Below are 17,517 nucleotides of genomic sequence, written 5' to 3' on the forward strand. Positions count from 1 at the left end.
TATGGCAGGAAACCAGAGTACCTGGAGGAAACCCACGCAGAAACAGGGAAAATGAACAAACTCCACACACACAGTCACCCGAGGCCGGAATTGAATCCAGGTCTCTGGCGCTGTGTGGCTGCAATTAAGTCATTGGGGCTCTCCCATCTCCCCTTTTCCCCTGTAAGTCATCAGAGTTCTCCCCACCACACGTAAGGGGAACCCCCCAATGGAGGAGGGTTACCCCACCTGCCAGAGTCCACTTGTCACTGCCCCGTGGCACTGTTCCCTGGCACTGCCAGTGGGCGAATGCTGCAGTGTAAAGCAGTGTAATTATATCAAAATGTATTAAAATATATGGAAATCAAGTTCATGGGCAGGGGACGGGGAAGATCTCAAACCGAGATCCCTCCGGCACAAATCCCATTTTGGCCCTCTTGCTAGATTTAGAGGCCATAACAGGATTTGCGCCTGCAGGGAATGGGCCCCGATCTGTCTGTTTGCAGTGAAAGGCAATTAATTTCTTGATTTGGATAACATTCCCTGGATTTTTCAGTTAAGAATCTATAAGGGCTATTGCCAAAAAGGTGGCTTAATTGTGTACCTTTTCTAAGGCATTTTGGGGAGTTATCTTTCTTGCAAGATCTTTTCTAACTGTGGATCTTTTATCTTTTCTTTAATAAACATTTTAATTATTTAATTTATCACTCGAGTTACTGTGCTTATGAGTTCAATAGCTATTCCTCCATCTTTCTACAATACAAAGATACAGATCAACTGAGACAGATTTCAGTCCAATATCTGGCTTGCTCAGCATCAACATCAACTGCGGTTGTAACACCCCTCAAACACCTCTTCTACACAAGGATAGAAAAAAAACTTAATTCCCAGAAAATAAAATCAATTTACTTATTTCTCAGCAAAATCCCTTTAGAACATGGGAAGGAGACAAAGTAACAAAGAAAATTGGAATTGGGATCACACTAAAATGTAATCTTTGTGGTTCAACACTGACATTTTATTGATTTTCTTCTAATGCTTTATACTGCATCAGTGTCAGTGTATCTCAATTGTTCGCATTCAGTCTTTCCATGAGAACACTCTACAGACTTTTAGCTTACTCGCCCAGAACCTTTTGATTATAATTACAATTTCTAGTTAACAAGAATATAACTCAGTTAATACTTCAGAGATTAAACAGAATAAAGTTGCTCATAAAATAGCAGAATCTTTTGCAAGAGGATCCTGGCCAATGTTCTCTTATTTAACTAAAAAGGTAGAAAGTCAATTGCAGCATCTGTACAATTAACCCAGCTGAGATCAGCAAACTCAGAGAGGGGATCGAGCCCATGACCTTTCCAAATCTTTTTTGCTGATTACAGTACTCAATAGATAAACTTACTAAACCCTCTGCAGAGTAATTGAAATACATTTTACTGATCTAATAGCACAGCAGAATTGTGTTGTACAAATTGTATTTCAGGTTTTCACTTGTGATTTTGGGCTGATTTTGTTTTTTCTTTACAAAGTAAATTTGAATGGAAAACAGAAATTAGGAAATCCATTCAACTCTGCATTCAACTGCAGAGTTATGGCCACTATTCCTGCAATGATAAATTTCCATTCTGGGAAGGAAAAAGATTAGGACGAAACACTTTACTATGAGGCTGAATTGTGGCAATGACAATAAGTACCAAAATCTTGTAATAAAATGAATTTGCAATACTTAATGTCTCTCTGAAACACGATCTAACACTTTTTCACATTGAACCCATTATATAAGTACAAGTTGTTATTGTAATTCATCTACCATTAATTGCATGCTCATAGTCAAATGTAACAAAGTGTTTTGGTACTAGTCTTCCTATAGATAGTTCAAATCCCACCATTGGAAGTTGTGAAATAAAAGTCGAAAAATGTGGTCAGAAATAAAGTGACAATGAAAGCTATGGTGTTGTCATAAAAACCTATCAGGTAAGCAAACCTGCCACCTTGTCTACTCTGACTTACAAGTCACTTTAATAAAAAGATTGGCTTCATACTCTTTGAAACTGCACAAGCAAGGTAATAAGGGATTAGTAATAAATGCACGCCATCAACAGTACTCATATATTAGGAACAGATGACATATGTTTAAACAGCACAAGAGGAAAGGAATAGGCTGGATGCTTTTGCTGTTCTGCTTTTCCTGGAGTAGTGACCCTCTGGAAAGCATTGCTGGCTGGTGTAATATAAAGAATTAATAGCTAATAGCTAATATACATCATCAATTATGTCAGATGATATATGACTAAAGCTCAGAGGGAAATGGCTCTGCAAGGAACCTCATGTCTATTTAACCCTGTACAGAGTTAATAAATATGGAAAAGGCCTTGTTTCCAGCAGTCTATGTTAAACACACCTTGGGATTGTTTACAACGAATCCATGGTGGCAGCAGTAAACCTACCATATAACACGGATCCCCGATTAAGCTGACAGTGTCAGCAAAGTGAATACAAAGCAGCTAGGGAACAACTGCTGCTTAGAATCAAAGTGGAAAGCATTAATAGAGTTCCAAGACAGTAGACTAAAAGTAACAATCATGGAGAAGGTGCTACCTCTACCGGAACCCTTTGACCATGAGGAAGGAACCAACCAAGCATCACAGTGGCAAAACTGTTGTTGCAGATTCAACAGGTATAGGACCATTTCATAGTTAGCATGGAAGCCTGATAAAGAACGGGTCAGCACACTCCTCTATTCCATTGGCAGAAATGCAGATAGCATTCTAATAAGAAAGGGTGTTAATGAGAATAAAGCAATCCACGAAGAGGTTATTAAGGCCCTTCGATTAATATTTGTCTTCAGAGACCGGGTGAGGTTTAACAGACACACTCAGAAATCCAGAGCAAGTACTGACTTTTTTCATTCATGACCTGTATCATTTGGCTGATAGTTGTAAGAATAGGCTTCCGAAGGAAGAACGTATTTGAGACCACATTGTGGTGGGAGTGTTTAATTAAGCCATATCTGATTTTCTGTAGTCCAGGGAGGATCTAACATTTTCCAAGACAGTACAATTTAGTGTGACAGGCTGGGCTTTAGAAGCAGAACTGACATTTAAACTGGGTGATAGAGAACCTCTATGGTCAGGTCACTGACTCCTTAGAACAATAGAATCCCTACAGAAAGAGGCCATCCAGCCCTTTGGGCCAGCACCAACTCTCCGAAAGAGCACCCCACCCAAGCCATCCACTCTGCCCTATCCTCGTAACCTCACTAGTACGGCCAACTTCGACATCTTTGGAGACTAAGGGGCAATTTTGCATGGCCAATCCGCCTAACCTGCACAGCTTTGAACTGTGGGAGGAAACTATAGTACCAGAAGAAACCCACGCAGACACAAACAGAATGTACTAACTCCACACAAACTCAGTCCAGTTGTTGAGCAATAGCACCAAACAGCAGACCCAGAACAAAGAGGGAATAGTCGCCACCATTGTCCAGCGCTCTTGTTGTGGCATGAAAAAACCCCATTGGTGTGAATACTGTCCTGCCATAAATGCAGAGTGCCATTCCTACTGGAGGCAGGGCCATTTTAAAACAGTATGCCACAGGAGAAAGCGTTCAATCCCAGTTCAATAATTTACAGAAATCAGCTCAGTTAACCAGTATCCAAGAAAAAGAGGGTACTAACAAACATGAAGTGCCTTTCTTGGGTGAGACTGCAAAGTCGAAGGAGATTTTTTGGTTGCACAGTTATCATGGTCAATAGCCACAAGTTAAATTTGAAATTTGACACTGGAGTAGTCGTGTCAATTCTTTCTGATACAGTACAGGAGCTGAACAGAGTTTCTTCAGCCATCTGTCATTCAAGTCCATGGTCCAGAGGCATTCTATTAAGGTGCAAGGACAGATGACTTCTACATTTTGATATCATGGAAAAGAACTGTGGGTCAAAGGGCCTTGTTTTGAGCTGTATACCTCTATGACTCTATTATTTATTGACACTTTGTACACGATTCAGAATCAAGAAAAGATTACTCTTTATTAAGCAGAGAAGTTTGCTTGGAATTGCAGCTCCTTTATTTACCCAGGTTGAGCCTGAACAGTCCAAGTCAATTTTCCTGGAAAAAGTTCCACACCTGCTGCTGAAGGAGGAAATTCTAGAAATTGCACATCTCTTCAAAGAGAGGATGGGTGACAAATGTGGAGGTCACCAGAACACCACTAAGGAAGGAGACCAGGATGTCAATCTGCCTGACTATTCTAGTCAGCATACCAGTAACAAAGAACAGCCTTCAGGCAAAGCAGGAACTGATTTGCCTGAAGACATATCAGGGACAGAAGCTCCCAGAATACCCAGTAAAACAATTGCAGAAAATAAATCTTAGAGGAAAATCTAAATTACCACCTATTGATCTTGCACACATTTCAGCTGTACTAGGACGAGATGCAATAGAACAACAACCTAATCAGGTGGATTACTACCTCGCAACAGAAACAGAGGTGAAATCCTGCTCTACCCCAGATATTGATGGATTGCTGAAGCTCTTTTGGTGTCAAAACCTAGTGAAGAAACACAATGGTGTGAGAGCAGAATGTGCACATATTGCATGAACCCCTGTGGTTCCAACAAATGAACCATCAACCCTGCTTGAGAATAATCTTCATTCTTCAGTTTATCAATCTGATTCATTCATGAATGTGACCTTAGAATTGCACAACACTTCATCCCCGAGACAGGAATCACTGAATGCACTTAAGCAAAAGATAGTTCTGCTAGACAATGGACTTGCTGGATTGGAAAATTGCAGAGCTGCTACAGCTCAACAAATACCAGGAGCAACTGACAAAGCCTTATTTCTTTTGGGAAGGAGAAACTGGTACCATAATGTCCAAAGGGAATTCAACAAAGAAAAGGTAGAAGAGAATGTCCAATCCTCAACTTTCCACAGCAAATCAGAAGCCTATTGATTTAACAATGTTCCAGGAAGAATATGGAGAGCATATATTCTGAATGTCCTTCAAGAGAACACAGTGGGAGAATGCCACCATCATCAAGACTCTGTGAGGTGGGGGATGTGGGGTAATGTGCAAATGTTTGATGGGTAGCATTAAATACTTGGGCAGGATGGGGGGGGGCGTGTGAAATAGTAGTATAAAGGGTTAATACCCATCATGTTAATAGCTGTTACACATCATCAGTGATGTGAGATCACATGTGACCAGAGCTCAGAACAAGATGGTTCTGAAAGGAGTATATGTAGTTGTATACGGTTAATAAGTGTTTACAACTTCAGAGAGGCTTTGTTTCCAGCCAGTCTATGTTAAACACACCCTGGGACCATTTGTGACAATACTTCAGCTGATGCTATTGGTGCTAACCCTCTGCCAGCATTCAAAAGGGAGCTGGACAGTTGTTGACTGAGGCAAGGATTGCATCACATGGAAGGGTAGGTGATTTTACAGATTTCCTGGACTACATTTAATATTTTTAAGGGTGTGGTGGAGAATTTCTCAGTACCTTTTCTTTTATTGGCCCTGGGTTTTTCCTTATTTTGCCTCCTCCAGGTCATAACTGGGCAGGAGAAGAGCTGGTACAGGAAAGACTAATAAATGGGAACAGAGCAAGACTGGCAGGTAGGAAGAGCAGCTACAGAGCAGAGGGAAACCAGCAATTGGAATACAGCAAAACTGGCAGTAGAGCACAGCAAGACCAGCAGCAGGAACACAGTGAGACTGACAAGTTGAAAGAGCTCAGCGGTTCAGAGTGGAGTTAATGCATTTGACGAAAAACAAAGTGTGATCAGGTAAGTATTTCCCTTTTTCTCTCTCTAAACTAGGACTTTGGTCAAATTAGGAACTGGAAAATCAAAACAAAAACGTTTATCTGGGTAAGTAATTAAAATCAAAGGATTTTAGATAATAAAAGTAAACCATTTCAGTACACTTCATTGTAAAATAAAATAAAGTGACTTCAGCAGAAGAAAAGCTGATTGATGTGCAATTGGTGAGTCTTTATTTATTTTACTGTCTAATTATTAGAACCATGGCAGGGCAGCTTGGACCTGTCCAGTTCACATCCTATTCCATGTAGGAATTCCAGCATGTTCTTTGTGTCCTGCATTACCATCAGCTGCAGCAGCTCAAACTCCAGGTTTAGATCATACATATTTATTTCTATTTGATTTATTACATGTATTGGTATACAGTGAAAAGTATTGTTTCCTGCACGCTATACAGACTAAACATATCGTTCATAGAGTACATAGGGGAGAAGGAAAGGAAAGGGTGCAGAATATAGTGTTACAGTCAGAGCTAGGGTGTAGAGAAAGATCAACTTAATATAAAGTAGGTCCATTCAAAAGTCTGGCAGCAGCAGGGAAGAAGCTGTCCTGGAGTCGGTTGGTACGTGATCTCAGACTTTAGTATTTTTTTCCAGATGGAAGAGGTGGGAAAGAGTATGGTCCAGGATGTTGGGCTCCTTGATTATGCTGCCTGCTTTTCTGAAGCAGTGGGAAGTATAGATGGGGTCAATGGATGGGAGGCTGGTTTGCATGACGGACTGTGCTACGTTCACAACCCTTTGTAGTTTCTTGCAGTCTTGGTCAGGGCAGGAGCCATATCAAGCTGTGATATGACTGGAAAGGACACTTTCTATGGTGCATCTGGGCTTTCCTAACTATAGCATCAACGTAGAGGGACTAGGACACGTTGCTGGTGAGCTGCCAAATCATCAATTTTGTTCTGTCCTACAACTTTCTCAGCCATTAGCCTTTTCTGCTCTTAAGGTTGTAACCTCTGTCCCTTTTTGCAACACAACATTTCCCTTATTGCTACCTTGCTGTCTTGCCTTGTCTTCTCTCTTTTAATTATCACATCTTCTCAAATGTGATCCCTCGCCTCACTGTTTAGTTTAAAGCCCTTTCTACTGCCCTAGTTATATGACTCACCAAAACACAGGTCCCAGCTAAGTTCAGCTGAAGGCTGTCCCAATTTTTCCCCACAACTGATGCCAATGCCCCATGAATCAAAACTCATTTAGTTCTACCTATGTCATTGATACCTACATGGACCATATCCAATGGATCCTCCCCCTCCCTTTGCAAGTTCCTCTCCAGCTCAAGCAGATGTCTGGAATCTTGACATGAGGCAGGCAATACAGCCTACTGGACTCTCACTCTCAGCTCAGAGAATTGTGTCGATACCCCTGATTATAGTGTTCCCTAGTACCACTACATTCCAATCATCTCCCCTACTTGAATGGCTTCCTCTACCACAGTGCCATAGTTAGTACACTCATCCACCTACAAATCTCGCTTTTGTTCATACAGACTGAAAGCACCTCAAACCTATTGGACCTCAGGGTCTGAGGTTCTTCTACTTTCTTGATTCCCTCACCTACCTCACTCAGAGTCACACCCTCCTGTCCATGACCACCAACTGAATCAGATGACTCTAGACTATGGGCTCCGACCACCTCCTGGAGCAAAGTGTCCAAGTAACATCTCCCTCCCTGATGCACTGCAGTGTCACTATCTCAGCCTCCAGTTCAATAGTTTGAGGAGCTTTAGCTCAGAGTCACAGACACCGACTGCAGACATGTTTTACCTGCTTCACACTGGTATCCAGGAATTCCAACATTCTAAAATTGCAACATATCACTTACCCTGCCATCTTTATTAAATGAATTAATTATTTTTCTGAATTAATTTCTAATTGATAAACCCTACTACACCTGATAAGCTTTGCTGCTTTTACTAAACCTTAATACTACTAAAACAATTTTTCAATTAGTAATAAATTACAAATTTTGAAAAGATAAATGAGCAAAGTCAATGGATACTCACCAGATAATCACCTATCTGCTTCCCTGTGATGTCACACCTCAATTTTTCTTTTAGAACTCTGGTTCTGAACTCTTGATCTCTGCACTGTCTTTTGGAGCCCTGCTGCTCTTGCTCCTTCCCAAGGTCACTCTTGCTCTCTGCTACACTCTTCTGACATCCTTTTCCCTGAACCGAGAGATCACCCCTCACTGTGGTTGACAAGAACTCAATCGTTTCCAACCAATCTCCTGCACCTCTGCCCTCAACCCTTTCCCTCCGTCCAAGAATCATGATAGGATCTCCCTAGTCCTCACTTTTCACCCCACCAGCTTCTGCATTCAAAGGATCATCCTCTGTCATTTTAACCAATTCCGGCATGGTGCCACCACCAAACAACTACTCCACACCTCCTGTCAACATTCCACAGGGACTGCCACCCTCCAGGCCACCCTGGTCCACTCCTCCATCATTCCCTGCTGCAGGGCTGAAGTTGGCAGACTTTAAGTGAAGGACTTTAAGGAGAAGCCCTGGAGAGCCAGGAAGACAATCAAAGATTGATAACTCTGTGGTTGGTGGTGTTGAGCTTTGGAGCCCTTTGGAGCAGTGGATCATCTGCTTAGTGTGGTGAAGAGCTGAAATTGTGCTTGGGTGCATGGTTGGAAATCCAAGGGAACTGAACCTCAGGAGATGAGATTGAAAACCTGTGTGATGGGCTGTCATTGAAGCTGTCCATGTTGGCGTGACTTTTGGAGAGAATTCTCTGGTTAGAGCTTTGAAGGTGAAGACTGGAATTCATTGTGAGAGAACAGAATTTCAGTGAGATTGGTTGACTGTGTTTACTGACCTCTGGGTGTGTTGTTGAGAAATCGATGGACTCTGAGTTAGTCGCATCTGTCATTTTATGTGCTGTATGGTGTTTTTGACCACAGTTTGCCTGTTACTTCACATATGCTTCATATTAACCCTGAATTTTAGAATATAAGATAGATATTCTAACTTGATTTATTTTTCTGACCCTAAATAAAGTTTATTTTTGTTTGCCCAAAACCTGTGGAATCTTGTGGCTTTATTCTATTAGCAAATGTCTTGAATCTCAAACCTTATCATAGAAATACTTTAAACAAAATGTTATTGGTCCCTAACCGGATCTTATCAAAACTTTAAGCTCATAATAGATTAGCGAGAAAATTGATGAGGGAAATGTGTTTGATGTGGTGTACATGGGTTGTCTAAAGATATTTGATAAAATGCTGCCCAACAGACTTGTGAGAAAAGTTAGAGTTAATGGAATAAAAGGGACAGCAGCAGCATGAATATGAAATTCACTAAGTGTCAGAAAACAGACAGCAATTCAGAATTTATTTTGGGACTGGAAAAAGATTTTAGTGGGGTCCCCAGGGGTTGGTGTTAGGACTCTTGCTCTTCTTGATACCAATTAACAACCGAGACTTTGGTGTATAAGGCACATTTGCAAAACTTGGATATATTATGCACATTCTCCTCGTGTTTGCGTGGGTTTCTTCCGGATGCCCCGGTTTCCTCCCACAGTCCAAAGATGTGCGGGTTAGGTTGATGGGCCATGCTAAAAATTGCCCTTAGTGTCCTGAACTGCATTGGTTAGAGGGATTAGTGGGTAAATATGTAGGGATATGGGGGTAGGGCGTGGGTGGGATTGTGGTCGGTGCAGACTCGATGGGCCGAATGGCCTCTTTCTGTACTGTAGGGTTTCCATGATTCTATAATTATGAACTGTGAGGAGATTAAACTTCAAAAGGACGTAGACAGGTTTGTGGAATGAGTGGAGAAGTGGCAGATGAAATTTAATGCAAGGAAGTGCGAAGTGATTCATTTTGATCAGAAAAATGAAAAGAGGCATAAAGTGAACATAAAATAAAGGATACAGTTCTAACTGGGGTTCAGAACTAGAGGGATACAAAGACATTAAAGACAGTGCAGAAAAGATTCATGAGAATGATTCCAGAGATGAGGAATGTTGGTCAGGTAGACAGATGGAGAAGCTGGGGATGTTCTCCTGGGTGAAGAGTAAATTGAGAAGAGATTTGATAGAAGTATTCAACGATGAACGATCTGGACAGAATAAATGGGGAAAACCGTTCCCATTGGTGAAAAGGAGAGCCAGAGGACACCAATTTAAGGTGCTTGGCAAGAAAACCCCAAAGTCTACACTCAGATAAACTTTTTTTTTGTACACAGTAGGTTGTTAGAGTCTGAAATGTACTGCCTCTGCCTGATAGAGGCAGTTTCAATCATAACTCTCAAAAGGAAATTGGGTAAGCACCTGAAGGAAAATAAATTGCTGGGCTATGGGGAAAAGACAGGGGAGATGGAGTAGCTAAATTTTTCTTAAGAGAGCTGGTACAGATTTAACGCAGTCTCCTTCCATGGTGTGACCATTCGCTGATCATTTTCATATGTAACTTACTTTTAAAAAAGTAAAAGCTGTTCAAACAATGTCATGGGATTCTTTTATAGCCACCTGAGGGCAGACAGGACCTGGGTTTAATGTCTTATCAGAAAGACAAAAAGTAATAGCATTCGCAGAGGTCCCATGGCAGCTTACCTTCCCACATTTGCAGTTGTGACTGAAGAGTGACAGAAAAAGACTTGATTTAATATTTTTCTTTGGTTTTCAAATAAGATTACCTTTATATCTTGAATCTGATTGTCTTCTGCCATAAGCTGGTTCAAGTTCTCAAGACAAGCCAACTCTTTTAGCTCATCAATATTATTCTTCTTGATGTTCAAAACACACAGGGATTTCTGTAAATAAAAAATATTAACTCTATAGATTTTTTAAAACAAAATTTCCTTACTTACTCTTAAATTATCACTTATTATCTATATTGATTCTGTTTTAATTGTCATAGTAATTGTCAATGCAGGCTAGTACAATCAAATCAATATTAATGATTTTACGATCAGTATTTCACAGAGAATAATGGATAGACTAATGATTACAAATATGCTGATCATATAGTGGACTATATAAATAAAACCTAAACAGTTCATAAACTTTGCTGGTAACTCTTAAAGCAGTCTGGAGATCATTCTCATTTATCAATTTTTTAAGAAGTGAAATATAGATGAAGTGCAGTTACAAAATCACACTCCCCAGGGTGGAATTAAAGTAAGAATCTGAGAGTGGAAAGCATGGTGGGCCGGTGAATAAATCAAGTGGGAGCCTAAATGTCAAAATCACAACAGCGAATCTCCTTCTCATACCTCGTCTTCAGGAATATAGAATATTCCTAAGTCTTTTTGCCAGCTGGCTCTTCACTTCTTTCAGAATGACAATAAATTCATTTTTTTAACCTTGTAATTTTCCAAGCTTTGACTTGGAGGAAGGAGGTGGGGGGAGAGATCCTTGCAGTATGTAAAACTCCTCAATAAGCAGGCTTTCCTTTTCATTATGAAACTCTTATCTTGCGTTTTCTTGCAATTTTGATCCAGGATAAATATTGATAAAAACAGAAGAACATAGAAAATAGGTGCAGGAGTAGGCCATTCAGCCCTTCGAGCCTGCACCACCATTCAATATGATCATGGTTAATCATGCACTCTCAGTATCCCACTCCCGCCTTTTCTCTATATCCTATAACAGGGTTTGGACCTGTAACAAACGGGCCTGCAGAATCGCTGTCCATGACTGCAGTGTCAGTTTGAACAGATTGAGAAATACAGAACTGAAAAATCTGTTAACCCATGTTATTTGACATTGGAGTGTGGCGACTAGGGGATTTTCACAGTAACTTCATTACAGTGTTAATGTAAGCCTACTTAGAAACCATAGGCACCCTACAGTGCAGAAGGAGGCTGCACTGTAGGGCGGCCCATCCGGTCTGCCCCAACAACAATCCCACCCAGGCCCTATCTCCGTATGCCCACATATTTACCTGCTAATCCCGGGACACTCCGGAGCAATTTAGCTTGGCCAATCAACCTGACCCACATATCTATGGACTGAGAGGAGAAACCGGAGCACCCGGAGAAAACCCATGCAGACACAGACACACTTCAGACAAACAGTGACCCAAGCCAGGAATCGAACCCAGGTCCCTGGAGCTGCGAAGCAGCAGTGCTAACCACTGTGCTACTTTGCCGCCTGTTTGTGCCACTAATAAATAAAACTGATTTTCACCTAACTCCCAAAGATTGAAGTGACAGAACCAGAAGATGTATGAATAGGTCATCTGGTAAGATTTTCATTTGGGGAATAATATCCTGCATGGAATGTGAAAAGATGCTAGAGGGAGATAACATACAAAAATAATAGGTTAAGGATTTATGGATTTATTTCTCTCAAATATAGTTATTTCCTAGATGTGTTTACCAGCAAATTATGACATTACCACCTCTCTGATTTATCTATGATAAAAGTTTTATAAACAAAAGTTCAGAGAGGCTAAACCAAATCAAAGTTCTTGGCAGGGCCCTTAGAAAGACCAGTGATCAGCCTAAAATATTAGAGTTCAACCCTGGGGAGTCTATTTTGCAGCTACTCATTCCAGCATTAAGAACACCTTAAGGACCAAAAGTTACTAACATTTTGACACTCCAATATCCAATCCAACTATCACATAGAATGACAAGAAACATCTCTCCAAACAATATGCTGTAATTTAACAGCGAGTGTCTTTCCAGGTTAACAGAAACCAATCGAATCACGAAAACAAATATTCCATATTAAGATGGTTGAAAAAAAATGTTAATCAAACCACTTGCATAAAGAACAAAGAACAGTACAGCACAGGAAACAGGCCCTTCGGCCCTCCAAGCCTGTGCCGCTCCTTGGTCCAACTAGACCAATCGTTTGTATCCCTCCATTCCCAGGCTGCTCATGTGACTATCCAGGTAAGTCTTAAACGATGTCAGCGTGCCTGCCTCCACCACCCTACTTGGCAGCGCATTCCAGGCCCCCACCACCCTCTGTGTAAAAAACGTCCCTCTGATGTCTGAGTTATACTTCGCCCCTCTCAGCTTGAGCCCGTGACCCCTCGTGATCGTCACCTCCGACCTGGGAAAAAGCTTCCCACTGTTCACCCTATCTATACCCTTCATAATCTTGTACACCTCTATTAGATCTCCCCTCATTCTCCATCTTTCCAAGGAGAACAACCCCAGTCTACCCAATCTCTCCTCATAGCTAAGACCCTCCATGGGACATCTTAAGTAAGCAAGATTTTAATGGCAATTATTACTGTTTGTAAATACGAAGGATAAGTTACTGAAACGTTGCTATTTCCTTTGCCATGGTTCTATCTAACCCAATCCATTTCCAGCATTTACTTAGAAATTAAAGCATTTCCTTCCAAATACATGTACTTTTTCCTTTAAAGTGTGAAAATTTGATTATGAAAGGGACAGTTGTAAAGCAAATATGAAATTGGCTGTGTGATAGGAAACAGAGTGTGGTTTTGTTTCAGACTGGAGGAAGATATAGATTGGGGTTCCCCAGGAGTTAGTACTAGGACTTCTGTTTTTCTTAATCATTTAATAACCCAGATATGGGCATGTAGAGCACAATTTCAAATAATCAGATGATCCAAACCTTGGCAGTATTGTGAACTGTAAGCAGGGTAATAGTTCGATTCCAGCCTTGGATGAAGTTACAAACCCAAATTTAAATACCCTAGTCACACCACACTATGTCATTTGTTTAGAGGCTACGAGCACAAACTTAACCAATGGTTTTGTTTATAGTAATGTTTCCCACAATATGTAATAAAATCTGGGGAAAATAATTGAGCTTTCAATTGCAGATTCTCCCCGCGTCTGTGTGGGTTTCTTCCGGTTTCCTCCCACAGTCTATAAATGCGTAAGTTAGGTGCATTGGCAATGCTAAAGTGCCCCTTAGTATCCAAAAATGTGTCAGAAAAGTGGAAATGCCATGGTAAATGCATGGGGTTATGGGGATAAATTTGGGGGGGGGGGGGGGGTAGAATTTGGGTAAGATGCTCTAACAGAGTCAGTGCAGACTTGATGGGCCAAGTGGCCGCCTCCTGCGCTGTGGGGAGTCTATGGTTCTATGGTAACCACTGTGTCAGGCTAGAAAGAGAACGGAAATCATTTGCAGAATTTAGTTCAGAAGTTGGGGAAAGCCTGTCATAATAAGTTATTGGACAGCAGTGGATATTCCCAGGATTTGGGACTCCATGTGTGCAAATCCCACCCTGAGAGCTGCTGCTAATCAAAGGGTGGCAGCTCTTCATTGCTCCTCAGCACCACTGGGGGCAGTTGTAGCAGGTGGCAATGCACACACCAAAGGCCCACTGAGGGACCCAGACCACAGTTGAGAGAATTCAGGATGTGGATCACAGAGAGGCAGGGCATTGGAAAGGGGTGGAAGTGGTGGTTTGGAGGCAAGGACAGGGGTGGGGGTTGCTTTTAGCAGCTCCCCCTTCCCAATGCCAGATCCCTCATGTTATGTATTTAAATGTTACATGATTGCTTTAGGAGCAGGTCAAAGACTTGATCATGAAATCATTGGGGTGTTTCATAGGCTTCTATCTTAGCTTCACTTTCTGTTCTGTGCAGAAAATACCTCTTTCAATAAAGCTGTTGTGTGTTACTTTGAATCTGTGTGTGCATACCACATCTTATTCTTTTTGTGTAAAAACCATAACCCCTATCATAATTAGGACATTCCATCTTGATCAGACACTGAATGTCTTTAAATGAGGGGCCGCTCCTTCCCCTCTTCCCCCAACTAACCACCCCAGAAGCTCAGGTTTGCTTTCTTGGGCTTCCTGCATAGTTGAATACCAGCGCAGGGGATAACCCAACCCACGTGACCAAATGCCACTACCTCCAAACTCACTGCCAAAGAGGCATTAAATTCTGCCCCATATTTTTATGAGTTTCTCATTTTGAGTTCAGGTTAAAATGTAAAGTCATTACACTTTAAATCTGTCTATCATATGAAACAATGTTCTTTAAGCTATATTGTTTCACAATATCAAAGATCTATGACATACCTAAGAAAGTTATCAAATGCAAATACGACAACCACTTACCTTTAGAGATTGGAGAGTCCGAGGATCAAAGAGTAGCTTTTCTCCAAGAGGGAGGCGCTGATTCTCTACGTGCAATTCTCGGAGCTCTGTTAATCCCTCTAGCTCTTCCACTACAGAAATGCAATTGCCACCGAGATACCTACATGTAAAAGTGAACACATTCCTGTAAGCAGTATACATTGCATAAAGAGGATTTCTCAGCTGTCCAAATACATTGAAAGACCCAAGTGGGTATCTCAAGTCAGTAAATTTCCCAACTTGATAGAGCATCCTCCATTTAAAGAGCCAAAGAGCCTCATTACCCCTAATTTTCAGACCGGGGATAAGGGAGCGGGATAGAATTTGCTCCAGCCACCCTGGACGCAGAATTGAGATAAACATGGGAGAGGGTGACAGTCAAGCTGGGCTGTTGGAAGACCTGCCTCAGATCTCTGGGACTTTGCCCCAGTTGTTTTAGAGGATATTAGGCCCTCTACCCTCAAAAGCCCCACCCACCTACCCCTCCTGGACCTTCCATGCCAACACATGCTGCCCCACCTACCCCCATATGCCCTCTCATCCTCCCCATGGCTCCTCCACCCAACTCCATATTTTATCATATCCTTCATGACAACTCGTGTTCCCTACCTACCCACATGACTGTCATCTACCTCGTGCCACCACATACCCCATGCCACCTCCATCGCAATTCACCCAGTATCCACTATGGCAGACCTCAGGAGCCACGTGGAGATTACGTTTTTTAAAAAACTTTGAACAACCTAATGTGGCTCTCACTCATATACACTTGATAATGAAAAACACTTACAATCATGAAACCCATTTAAAGCTTTTACATATTTTCAAGGGGTTAAAGTTAATTTATTAGTCACAAGTAAGGCTTACATTAACACTGCAATGAAGTTACTGTGAAATTCCCTTAGTCGTCACATTTGGCGCCTGTTCGGGTCAACGCACCTAACCAGCACGTCTTTCAGGCTGTGGGAGGAAACCGGAGCACCCGAAGAAACCCACGCAGGCACAGGGAGAACATACAAAGTCCACACAGTGACCCAAGTCAGGAATTGAACCCGAGTCCCTGGCATTGTGAGGCAGCAGCGCTAACCACTGTGCCACCAATGCCAGGTTAATCTCTTATAAAAACAAACTTCTATTCATACCCTATATTAAAAACAATTAATCTCTTTAATAGCATTTTTAAACAGCCAAACTATGAAGTCAGAACATTCTGCTGAAATAATTGCAGCTTTTGAAACTCACCGAAGTATTTATGATAATACAATAATAGCCCTCGAGATCAGTCATAACAGAAATTCATCAAAACTGCATGAACAGATGATAATGTTTCATTCAAATGCATATGGTTGTCAATCAAAGCAACCCAACAGTGTTAACTCCCACTAACAGCTTCAACTGTTTTTTTTCATGTTTAAGGAGGGGTGATTTTAAAAACTTCAGATCATGACACTTTAAACAGACCTTATCCACTCTTAATGAGTATTTCTATCTACTCCATCAATTTGTGACTCCTATACTGTGAGTTATGGCCTTGGAACAGCCAAAATAGGGGCTCTTTGAGTTTGAGGTTCAAATGGCCCTTCCGAGTTCAGATTTCCCTCTTGTGTGAATCATACCATGTTCCCTTCCCCCTGCCTGCAAAAACTGGATCTGTTAGAAATGGGGATGGAACTTGCCCGTCCAGGTCCTGTCCACCATTTGTTAAAGTCCATGTAGTTCGACCAACACCACGAAAACCCAGTCCTAAATGTCAGAAAGACAACTATCTAGGGATTAACATCTACACTGTAATTTTAAAGTCATGCAGGGATTTACCTTCAACCTGCTCCTATTAACCATCTACATTCTTCCCCTCAGCAACATTATCCAAAGAAAAAATGTACGGTTCTGCGTGCAAGTTGATGATACACAGCTCTACATACTCACCACCTCTTTCAACCATTCTTGGAGCTCAGTCAAGCATTCATAATGAAACCATCTGACAGTTGTTTCAACAGATGACCAGATATGTTTTTTATTCAAATGCCTCATTATGAATGTTTAGCTTAGCTTCAAGTCTGACTAAAACATTCAGACCATTAGGCAATGTTTACAGAATTTTGATTGACACTTTTATGAGGTTGTAAGAGGAACAGATTTTTCAAAAGAGATTTTCAAGGCTTGTTTGCTTATTTTGTCAGTTTCAGGAACATTTCAAAGACTTCCCATTTTTATTATGTTGCTGACTGGTTCTGTACATACTGGATATAGATAGAGTGAGTTTGAAGGATGTATGGGGACATGGAAGGCACATGGGGGTAATATAAGAGGCTGCTGAGGGGTCATGGAGCTATAGAGAGGCATGGAAATATGAAGGGACATGAAGTGGACATGGGACTGGACAGGTGGTGAGGAATGCTGGGATAGGCGTGAGGGCTGGGGAGCCTAACAACCATGTACAGGGCTGGGATGATGTCCCAGCAAATTAAGGCAGGCTTCTAACAAGCCCACCTCGCCTCTGTTGCCATCTCATATCTGCTTCAGGAGGCAGCATTCCCAATTCTGGCCTGACACCAACTGATTTGATTTATTATTGCCACATACAATCAGATACAGTGAAAAGTATTGTTTCTTGCGCGCTTTACAAAGCATACCATTCATAGATTACATAGGGGAAGAGGAAAGGAGAGGGTGC

General features: G+C 41.5%; 1 protein-coding gene across 1 annotated transcript in view; it reads right to left on the reverse strand.

The window, feature by feature from the left end:
• Positions 1 to 17,517, reverse strand: part of ppp1r42 (protein phosphatase 1, regulatory subunit 42) — a 54,346-nt gene that overhangs the window by 33,795 nt on the left and 3,034 nt on the right. Inside the window, exons 3-4 of the mRNA XM_078217091.1 lie at positions 14,826 to 14,964; positions 10,456 to 10,572 (exon numbers count right to left, since the gene is read on the reverse strand). Coding sequence (XP_078073217.1) covers positions 10,456 to 10,572; positions 14,826 to 14,964 — 256 coding nt within the window. The remainder of the gene's footprint in view (positions 1 to 10,455; positions 10,573 to 14,825; positions 14,965 to 17,517) is intronic.

The sequence above is a fragment of the Mustelus asterias genome, chromosome 7, assembly GCF_964213995.1.
Source record: "Mustelus asterias chromosome 7, sMusAst1.hap1.1, whole genome shotgun sequence".
Lineage (NCBI taxonomy): Eukaryota > Metazoa > Chordata > Chondrichthyes > Carcharhiniformes > Triakidae > Mustelus > Mustelus asterias.